The 11,584-nt window shown below is 31.3% G+C and overlaps 1 protein-coding gene across 7 annotated transcripts; it reads right to left on the bottom strand.

The window, feature by feature from the left end:
• Positions 1–3,947: 3,947 nt before the first annotated feature.
• On the bottom strand, positions 3,948–11,343 carry LOC108768189 (monoacylglycerol lipase ABHD12). 7 transcript variants are annotated; one of them, XM_018518527.1, is made up of 10 exons: positions 10,972–11,343; positions 8,952–9,087; positions 5,956–6,074; positions 5,596–5,701; positions 5,298–5,497; positions 5,050–5,185; positions 4,855–4,972; positions 4,624–4,785; positions 4,161–4,288; positions 3,948–4,029 (listed from the first exon to the last, which is right to left on the bottom strand). In XM_018518527.1, exons 2-10 carry the CDS (start codon positions 9,017–9,019, stop codon positions 3,990–3,992), a joined length of 1,077 nt encoding a protein of 358 aa, XP_018374029.1. In that variant the 5' UTR covers positions 9,020–9,087; positions 10,972–11,343; the 3' UTR covers positions 3,948–3,989. The 7 variants fall into 7 exon arrangements, with proteins under 7 accessions (XP_018374029.1, XP_018374034.1, XP_018374033.1 ...); XM_018518532.1 differs by lacking the exon at positions 8,952–9,087 and having other exon boundaries at positions 10,972–11,048; positions 11,154–11,343; XM_018518531.1 differs by lacking the exon at positions 8,952–9,087 and having other exon boundaries at positions 10,972–11,048; positions 11,158–11,343.
• Positions 11,344–11,584: the final 241 nt, after the last annotated feature.

Raw genomic sequence — 11,584 nt, 5'->3', positions numbered from 1 at the left:
AACTAGAAGATGGTATCATTTGATCTGCACACGAGTCACATTTCACTACAATTTTGAATCCAAGTCCTCTTGTGCTTGCCGTTTCAAATTTAACGTTTCCGTCGCAACTTTTACATTTCACTAAACTTGAAATAGCAGTAAATACAGTTATAAAATTTAAAATTCTATACTCAACACTGCTGTCTTTAGAAACAATAATGTCAGCGTTGTTTATCAATTTCTTCGCAGACGTGCTAAACGAATCACTTGATGTTTCTGCTTTTTTCGGGTTAAACACATTCTTTCTCTTTTTTGGTCGAGATTTCCGAAAATCTTCTTCACTTCTCGATCTTCGTGAACCCTTTTTTCGATCCATGTTTACATAAAATGTATAAAAACTACAGATACAAAATAAAACACGGTGGAAATATACACGTCTCGAATTGTCGAACGTTCGTGCTAAACTAACGAATTTAAACCATAAAAGGCATCGAAAATTCGTTTCTGGAAATTCCACACAATATATTATTGCCAGTAATAAACCAGGTATACGACCCTTCTCACTGAACAATGGATAGAAACCGGAGAGGGGGCCGAGCGCGGCAGACGGCAGACTAACTAGTTCTCTACGCAACGGATTCTTCTCTTTCAACGCTCATATCTCAGTCAATTTTGCTCGGATCGATTTGAAATTTTAAGGACGTATTCTCAGATACTTATACTTCAAAAAAATGCAAAAAACAAATAATCGATTTTTTCAAAGTTACAAGTGTGGTTCCCCCCATAAAGCACAGCTAATCAATATGGCGTCTTTGCGAATTGGCTCTCGCACTCTCGTATCAATTTGAAACTATAAAAAATAATCAATTCATAAATAATCGACCGCCAAAGAATCGTTTAATAAATCGATTAATTTACGAAAAAAGAATCGATTCTCGAACAATCGAATCAGAATCTCGCATCACTACTACAAAGCTCCTAAGCACCGGTCGCTGTGATTGGTGGTGTCCAATCGAGCCGTGTGGTCAATCGGAATCACCCGAAGGATTTTCGACAGTTTTATATACATATATATATATATAGTTTGCTGCAAGTTTCGAGCATAACGTGAGATGCATAAGATGTTGAGAAACATTTAGAACTTCTACAATAAAATCAAAAGTTAGGGTTAGATTAGGTTACGTTAGTTTAAGTTATATATATCTAATTCCATATGTAAAAAAATTGCTACTATTACATCATAACATACCTGATTCTGCTGTTAAATCTTATCTGGATACGCAGCAACTGCAACGTCTCAGGCCATGTTCAGACAATGGTCGCGTTCAATAGATTCAACTTCTCAAACACAATTAACCATCCTAGGTTAGCCGGCACGCTTTTTAAAAATGATAAGATGATGCAACATCCGAAGCGAAGCGAAGCCACTGAACTATATATACACTGGAATGGGCATCTCCGTTGTGATGCATAGAAAATCGTGGCCGCAATTGATCAGCCGCCATTTTGATTTGAGAAAATCAGAAGCTTTCAGGTGCCCATGCGCACTTACGTTAACATTACGTTTAGTGTTCTTTAGTAAGACGCACATGGCGTATGGTGATCGTTGGTGATCGACTATCGGCGTGATCGGATGTATTACTGCGTCATCATTTTTGGAAAGTGTGACCGGCTTCAAAGTTTATTGAGTTTATGTTACTCTTTTAGACTTTCGTATTCTGCATATTCTCACGCGAAGAAGTAAGACGCATATCTCAGCAAGATTATCGAGGTAATCCCGATTGATCACGGCTCGATTGGACACCACCAATCACAGCGACCAGGTGCCTAGGAGCTTTGTAGTCTCAAGCGCTGTGAGTGGCTCGTGTCCAATTGAGCCGTGTCCAATTGGGCGCTACCCAAGATTATCGTGTGTGAGATTATATTTGAAGGATTATAAAATTGCGTGACTGTCTACAAAGCATCAACATGAAGTGCTGTGTGCCTGGGTGTGGGCAGAGAAGTAAAAAGAGCCTTTCATTTCATAGGTAAAAATAATTGAAGTGACATTATTTTTGTTTATATACCATTCATGTCCATATCGATTTCCATATATCGATAATATATTAATCGCGCACGCGAACGCTTCTGATTCGCTCAAATACTATATCAAATCAAAATGGCGGCTGATCAATTGCAGCCACGAATTTTCCTCGAAGCCCATTCCAGTGTTATAGTTCAGTGGGCGAACCACGTTCGCCGCCTACTCGAGAAATCTCTCTAGACTTTACAGACTCAACTGTTTACTTTTGCCGCAACAGTTGAGTCCGCAACAGGGTACCTATCATGAAATATGTCCGAATGGATTCCGATTGGAATTATTCCGTTTTCCCTAGAAAACACAATAAAAATCTAGGGAATAATTGAATAATTCCGATCGGAATCGATTCCGACTTGTTCTATGATAGGTACCCAGTTGAGTTTGCTGAACGCGACCTGAACGCTCTGTAACCAATCAGAAAACAGGATTTTGCTTTGTATCAACGATATGATGCACAATCGGATATCGTGTGAACGCGGTCTCACGATTCACACGATTCTCAACACCCGTCCGCGAAATTTCAATATTTACTGAGAATCAGCAGCCACCAATCAGTGCATCAGAAAATTTCCCAGCATGTTTGGAGACGAAAGAGAGAGAAGGCGCCAACATCAGAAATATTAGTTGCCAAGAAAATCGCCAGTCGCCAAATTCGAAAAAAGTCGCCCGACCAAGTCGAAAATCGCCACATCTAGCAACACTGCCTAAAACTGTACTTAAGATGGTCTTAAATATAAGATCCGACTATAAATATCGTTATAGTATATATAACGTTATAATATAACGTTATATATACTATAAATATATATACCATAAGTTATTCTATAAGCTAATAAATAATAGTATTTTTTAATCTGTGCTCTATTATAAAAATATGGAAATATATTATAAAATAAATAACAAAAATCTCAATTTGTTAGTATAAGTTCACCATATATTCAAGATTATTTACGTAGAGTTACATTGTGATGCATGAACTAGTCCAATAAATAAACAAAATATTTGTTCATTTTATATCTTTGTAACTAATCAGTGAATTGCAATGAAACTGCATAAATTATTTTGAATATTTAAAATACAAAAGAAAAATGTAAAATTTTATAATTTTTTAATTTTTAAGAATAAAAATAGTAACAAATAAAATAAACTATAAAAACGTGTTATTAAATATAATCTTATGCATACAACTTTCATATGTATAATATAGTTTATTTTAAGTATAAATATTAAACATACTTCCAAATTTAATTTTTTTTGCAGGGACGTACGTTTAATACATCCTTGAAGATGTCACTATTATTGACTTTCTTTATTTGGAATTTAAATAATCTGTACTCTCGACATTGATCATCCCCTTAATGTTGAATTAATACAAATAATCTCCTTAGTATTGCAATATTACAATTACATATTATTCACTTATAATACTACCTTTCCATTTATTTAATAGACAATTTTTTCACAATATTTTTGTGTAATTTCTTCATGACACAAAAGACTGTGAATATATGAGACAAATGTATTATTTCGTACAATACCACATTTAAAAGTTTACATACTGTATAAATAAATTTAAATAAACTTTATACACAAAAAATAGAATGCACAATTTAAGCGTTTGATGTCATAGTTTCTCTCACATTGTACATACAATTATAGGACATTAAAAATATTAAATTTTTAATAAATATAATATTTGAAGAACACAACATTTTTATCGCAAGAAATTTTTTAAAAACCAAAAGAAAAATCATAAGAACATTAAAAATGTGTATTCTTTAAATACTTTATCTTTTACTAGAATCCTATAAACGCGTATTACTTTTTATGTGTAAATAAAATTGACTACAGATTTTTTATGACATATAATTTACATTATATCATAATTTACGAAATAATTTACAGTTTAAATTTTCTAATCTAAATACAATTATTCAGTCAGATTTCCGAGTGCTTTGACGACAAATGTCCTGGAAGTATAATAAACACTATAATATAAATATTAAGCATAATAATGACATAGTTCTACAGATCCCAATGTTAATTTTCGTAATAGAGAAAAATGAATTGCATTTATTTTAGAAATATGTTAATAACTTACTTAATTATATCAGGTAATTCCTTGTATCTACAAATATATTTATGTCCAAGTCCATAGGATGAATCTATTTTTATCATCTGGATACGATTTGTATTATTTCCAAAACTATCTAATGCTGCTTGATAAAGCTGAAACATGAAATCACTTGTATTAATTTCTATTAATTTGTGATATTAATTTTTTAACAACTATTCCAGACTTGTCCTTGAGCTCGCAAGCTAAACATTCTCATCTCTCCACCGTCTCATTGGACCAGATAGAAAACAAAAAGGGATAGAGGCTAGAAGAACTAGAGTAACTTATAACTGGGCAGAACTATGGCACCTTATTCCTTTTGTTTTCTGTCTATCTCGCTTAATGAGACGAAGAAAAAAAAGCGTTTAACTCACAAATTAAATTTTGAACAAATCTGGTCTATATAATTGTACAGTAAAAGTCTATAAATAATATATTATAATCATACTTTTTCTGCTAAGAAAACTGGAATTACACCATCATCTTCAGCATGTAATATCATAATAGGACAATCAATCTTAATAATATGTTTATCAGACTCAAATCGCAAATTATTCTTATAAAATGGTTCAACAGCCATCCAATGGAACCATGGTAAGTGTTTGAATATCTGCGTAAAAATTAACATTTATTGGAAATAGTACAATTTATATTTAAATAGATAATAATTAAGATATACCTGTGCAAATGGATGCTCTGTTAATTCATCTTGTATGTTATTGAATGGTGCTTCCAGAAATAATCCTGTTGGTTGTATATTTTCAGCTGCTAGTAGAGCTAATACATGCGTTGACACTCTAATATCAAAAAAAAGTTACAATTATAAAATAAACTATTTCAATTTGTATATTGTAAAAGATTATTTAAAAATTACCCAGTTCCTAGAGAGTGACCCCAAACAAAAACTGGAACTGAACCATTAACTTTTTTCATCACCCACTCAAAAACATATTTACTATCCATAACTACACCTTCTTCGGAAAGCTCTACTATATCGCTATCGCCATAGTCTAAATTGATGAGAGTACTTGAGTAAATTTTATTTTTAAATGTAAAACATAAAGTACACATCAGTACTTTTGTCAATTATTCTAAAAGTAACTGCAAATTTTTGATACTTACTTCTGTAATCAAAAGATATAACATGATAATCTAGATCTTGGAAAAGCTTATAAAGCTCGAGTCTATGCGAACTTGCTCTATTACCACTGTTTCCGTGCATGTACAGAAATACAGGTAGCTTAGCATTACTTAAAACTGCTTCATAAGCTTCATCTGTCGCAGGAATGGAATTATTTAATAAAGACCGTGGTAATATCTGCCTGCAAAAGAACTACCGTTTAATATAATATTTATTATTTTATATTAAAATATAATAAGCGCTGAAAGTTACAAATTTCATAAGATTAAGTACACTCACCATGCACCTATCTTTACTTGCTGATCGGTATGTAAATAAAAATTTCTAGCACCTTCCAGCCCAACCAATTTTGGATTGGAAAATTCTACTTTAAGTGGCCAATGTACTAAAATAGAATGAAATGATATATTGTTTTAATATACCAATTATAATTTCATATTTTCAAATTAGAGAATATGAATTAATTGCACACACACATACACACACACGCACCCACCCACGCACGCACACACACACACAAAAATATATATATTATACACATATTTACTTAAAATATTTACTTAAAATTCATAAACTTACAAGAGTTATTAAAATTACTAATTTGTAACATTATTTACGTTTTGTTAGTTAATTACTTACCAAAATTTAAAAAAAGTATCTTTTTTTGGAGAGTATAAGAATAATGAAAAATTACTGGTAGAAGCCCAAATATAATAAGATATATCAGCACAGAGGTCCTCATGGTCCAAGTTAAACATCTGTAATGTTTACACGAGTGTATATACACATATGTGTGTGTGTGTGTGTGTGTGTGTGTGTGTGTGTGTGTGTGCGCGCGCGCGCGCGCGTGTGTGCGTAATTGTATAAATAAATAATTGATGATTTAGCAAAGCTTTGGTTTATCATCGATGCAATTAATCACGAAATTAAATAGTATATAGATTTAATGTCATGGTATTAAAAGTTAAAAGTAATAAGATATATAGTAAGAAAATTCCAAAATGTATAGGCTGTCCTGGAATCACTCGAAGTCACTTTACGATGCACATTTTGCTAACTATAACTAACTTTCCTTTAATAGAAAATTGTATATTTGTTCTGTATAATTAATGACTAATAGAACAATACCTTCTAAATAATTAAAAATGTTATCAGAATTTTATTTTGTACTAAAAAACTGTATTACAAAGTATATATTCAAAATATATATTCAAAATTATAGAATTATAACAAATTATTACATCGAGAGAGAAGTTTGACTTCAGATTGATTGAAGGATTCTAAAAAAAATTTATGAGATTCTTGGATACTTATGTAATTATCATTGATATCTACAATTAACAATTATTAATTTTAGGACGTTACTTAAGTAGTTAGCGTTTGCTAAAAAAACAGAACAATGGCATTAGCCATTTTTAAGCAAGCTTAAAAAAAAACAAAACAGAGAATAGCAATGACAAATTAATAAAGATATAATGCTGGATACAGTAGCTGTCAAAAAAGTAAATACACATGTATGCAGATAAAAGTTCTTATGATTAAATATTATGTTAAACATATTACATATCATGTTTAAGAGATAAAACTTATTCAAACAAAAAAAAATGTTAACAAATTTATTTTTAAATCGCAACCAAATACATGCAAACTAAATAATATATATCATATATTAATATTATACCTTATTACGTTCATAGCAGTCACAGAACATTAAATTCTTTTATGCGCTTATAATTCAGATACACTTATGACACACAAGACATAATATCTTATCTCTTGATGTTTGCGACATATAATTATTATTAACTAAGTCTCTAATACTTATGTAATTATTCGATTATGTTATACGCATAATATTACATCTACAAATACCATGAAAAGAAAGTTATACTTTCTTTAACTAATTGTAAATACAAACACTACAGATACACGTTTCATAAATTTTTATTACATAAAATTAATATTTTATTATTTTATCGGTTTTACATCCACTTTCACTTCACTCTATTTTATTTATGTATAAATTTGTTTAAATCATATATATATTTAGTAAAATTAATTTTATAAATCTATACTTACTAGTTTGTATTAAATCGCATTTTACACAATTCATCTTTATCAATTGTAAATACTTACAAATAATTATATTTAAATAAGAAATTTTCTTCATATTCCTCAACCCGAATATTGCAAAATGAAAATGCTGTGTAATTATTTTTTATTCGAGTTTATCGAGACTTTACTCCTTTGATGAATTATTATAATTACACATTCCTATTCCAATTTACTGACCACGTTCAATTTAACATTTATTTTACAACTGTCACAATTAGCTTTTTTCATAGAGATAAAACTACTCCTCTAAATTTAAAAGTAAAATCCAATCGGCACAACGAAAACTGCCAATAGTTGCAAAATAAACGTTCTGTTGAACGCGACCATTCACAATAACTGATTAATTTATAGAGCTGTTTAAAGTTTAAAGTTCTTTTCGTATTTTTAAATTGGAAAACACTGTTTAGCAGTGGCGTAATAAAGAAAGATTGCACCCGGAGTGGTCTCTTCTTCCTCACAGACTCCTATGGCTTCTTTACTACACTATTGATAATGGCAATTATTAATAGACTATTTTGCAGGCTTCGCCTCTTCGTTCCTACATACGTTCTTGTAAATTACATAAAAAATAAGCAACAATGTCTAAATTTTAAGTAAACTGAAAACATTTAATAAATCTATTTTTTTTAATGAGGGCGATATTCATAGTCCATTCGCATTTTAAAACCGTCTTACTTAATGTCTTAAGATGTGCTAATACCCTCTGATTGATTTATGACAGCTTAAAACTGTACTTAAGACAATTTCAAATATAAGAATCGACTATGAATATCGGCCTAAAACAAATCATACGGAGAAGAAAAGAACGTATTAATAGTAAACAAAAAACAGTTTTCTTATTCTTATCGAAAATTATGGCAGCATTCAATGAAAGGAACGTTAATAATGAATCTCATAGATTAAACGCTCGAGTTCAAAACATTAAAAATGCGTTTATATATATATATATATATATATATATATATATATAAGCTAACAATTTGACTTCAATTCCTTTGTCTTTTATTTGAGAAGCGGAGATAATTTTCTTTATTTACAAATAAATCTTCGAACCCAAATTTTTGCTTGTAACGAGGAAATACTGCTGAATTAATATCTTCGCTAAGACGGAACCTAGGGCGAATCGTCTTTTTCTTACTACGCCATTACTGTTTAATAAATTATGATGAAATATAAGATAGCTGTTTATAAAAATAACAAACAATGTCTTGATAGAATATTTTTCTGTGTTCAGTTCTGTTTAATTATATCATGCCACAGTTAGCTTATGATGATTAATTTCTAATAATTCTGACTTGCAAGTGACAAGAATAACTGCAGGATATGTCACGTTGTATTATCACAATAGGCACACAACTGCACTTGAAGAATCAAGTCGACATAAATTTTAGCCAACAAAAAAATAAATCGATTTTATTTATTGTCTTGTTTTGAATAAGCTTGCGAGCTATATTATGATGCACAGTTACATAAACAAAAGAAATTATTTACAAAGGTACAATTATGGTAAAGTAACTTACATTCCCATGTACCAAATCTCAAGGATGAAGATTGGTATTATTGCTGCTAATAGTAGGTACATCGACATCGTGACTGTGTTAGTGGTTACTGTTTCTTTACAGTATTTTCTTGTCGCAAGTCCTTTCTTCGATCAAACTTAATTCCACAAACTTGTTATAAGAGATCGTTTTATTATTATTATGTTAAAATAGTATGTATGAGTGAATGTAAATTGTTTGGATATAAGACAAAAAATAATTACGAAAAAGTATAATGCATGAATTATATTTATAAATATAAATGTTATTGTATTATATGTATAAATAATCTTTGTTTAATATTTCTGAGCATCAATAGAAATTTATATAATTTACATTATTTGCTATATTTTGTCTGACAAGTACAATTATTATTAGACTGCAGATATTTACACAAAATACTTAACTGAATATTTTGCATAGAATGCATATTTTGCATGAATTGCATATTTACAGATGGCAATCTCAACCTTTCTACTTTACTTATTAATAACTCTTTAACGAACAACGATTGACTGCTAAAACTGTGATGGTTAATATTCAGTTAAATATTTTGCATAAATATCCGTAGTCTAATTATTATACATTTATTAAGTATCACATTTTAATTAAAAAATAATATTTCTTTAATAATATATATCACCTAGAAATAATACATAATAGACACTTAAGAGCATATAAATTTATTAGAGATATATTTTTATTATCACTTTTCACTTCTATACCTAAAAAATTATATGAATAAAACTAACAACCAACCAACTTTATCTTGAAAATCGTACAATGGATCAAAGCTTCTAATTCTTCTTGACTTAAAATAAAAAATTCTGCACATATTTCTTTCTCTAGCATACTAACATTTTTTTAAAGAGTTAATGGGTGCATCCATTAACTCGTGCAAGAAGCAACGATCGCTCACTGAGCGTTCACTGAGCAAAAAAGGGATTCATCTATTATTAATATGTTTATTTATTACAATTTGTAACATAGAATAACTTTGTCTACTATAGATAATCTTTAATATCATATTTCTTATATATTACTGTTTATTATTTCTCTAATGCCGTGTTTAGACCGTAAGGTTATGTAACGCTCAGTGAGCGGTGGAGCCAAAGACATAGATCTTCTTCGCGTGAGAATGGCCCCGACTTGTAACACACGAGTCGATACGGCCAGAATCGAAAATGCCGCTTATGCGGCGAGTAACAAAAACAATATGCAGAATACGAAAGTCTATGAGTAACATAAACTCAATCGCGCGTTTGAAGCCGGTCACACTTTACAAAAATGATGACGCAATAATACGTCCGATCACGTCGGCAAGGCCAGATGCACGTCTGACCTACTCGAGCGGTCTTGCTAGACTATGCAAAGACATAGACAATGGACTGCACGATCCGTATCTAAGTAATGTATCAAATGTGGTCGATAATAATGAGAGAGAGGGACCGTGAGAGACGGCCAATCTCCCTCTCATTCTCTCTCCCATTACACCATTGAATGGAAAAAGGAAGAAATGGCCGTCTGCCACGGTCCCTCTCTCTCATCCCTATCAACCATTTTGACACACGGATGACACGGATCGTGCAGTCCATTCTCTATGTCGTTGGGTGGAGCGTAATTTTAAGTCGCTCCATCGCTCACTGAGCGCTACATAACCTTACGGCCTAAACACGGCATTAGAGAAATAATAAACAGTAATAAATAAGAAATATGATATTAAAGATTGTCTATAGTAGACATAGTTATTCTACGTTACAAATTATAATAAATAAATATATTAATAATAGATTAATCCCTTTTTTGCTTAGTGAGTCGTCGCTTCTGGATGCACCCAATGTGAGCTGTGGGTAATAACTATGATTAGTATAGCGACTCTAGTTCCTAGAAAAATGGTCGTAAAAGTTATGCTATCGATTGAGAAAAATCGATTCTGAACAAGAAAAAGGAATTAACTCCTACAGACAAAGAGTGCCTGTGCAGTTTTAAATGAGGCGAGTACCTTCTCACGAAACGTTTCTTTGGTAGCCAATATATCATTATAATTGAACGATATAAAGTGTTATCAGGCTTGATAACCTGAAGATTGACAGGTGTTTAAATAATTAGCACTCATGTTGTTTATACATACAAATAACAATTGTAACGACAATCGTAAACTACGTGTACGTTTACATCACGTACATACAGAAAGCAAAGCACCGGATGCTCGGACGAAAATATATTTCGTTACGTTTGTCTTATTTAAACGCGACTTTGTGCTTAAACAAAACTATGTCCGATCGCACGCCTTCGCTACACTCCGGTTTCCACCTAATACTGATTAATAATACTTAGAGAACGCGTACACGACTATACACGACTGACGTTAACCAATGTCTTGGCGGTCAAATCAACCCGTGATCTCGAACATGGTATAGAAGTTCACCTAAAAAAGTGAAAGTGACGTGAAGTAGAAGATAGAGATGGGCGATCTCAAACGATCTGAACGTGAATCGATATTTCGCCCCGATGTATCGATATTTTAAATCGGATTTTTGCTTGGCCGATTAATCAGGAGATCGAGCTTTTAAGCCTAAATTTCGATCTCGATCCACAATGGGTGATTGGTTCGT

This window comes from Trachymyrmex cornetzi, unplaced genomic scaffold, assembly GCF_001594075.2.
Source record: "Trachymyrmex cornetzi isolate Tcor2-1 unplaced genomic scaffold, Tcor1.1 scaffold759, whole genome shotgun sequence".
Lineage (NCBI taxonomy): Eukaryota > Metazoa > Arthropoda > Insecta > Hymenoptera > Formicidae > Trachymyrmex > Trachymyrmex cornetzi.
The sequence above is the reverse complement of the archived record's forward strand: the minus strand, read 5'-3'. Positions and strand labels throughout refer to the sequence as shown.

Coding starts and splice junctions, on each gene's coding strand:
- LOC108768189 (XM_018518527.1), bottom strand. CDS start 9,019: ATGTCGATGTACCTACTATTAGCAGCAATAATACCAATCTTCATCCTT. Junction 4,786..4,854: donor CAGAGCATCCATTTGCACAG/GTATATCTTAAT, acceptor ATTTTTACGCAG/ATATTCAAACACTTACCATG. Junction 4,289..4,623: donor CAGTTTTCTTAGCAGAAAAA/GTATGATTATAA, acceptor TTCATGTTTCAG/CTTTATCAAGCAGCATTAGA.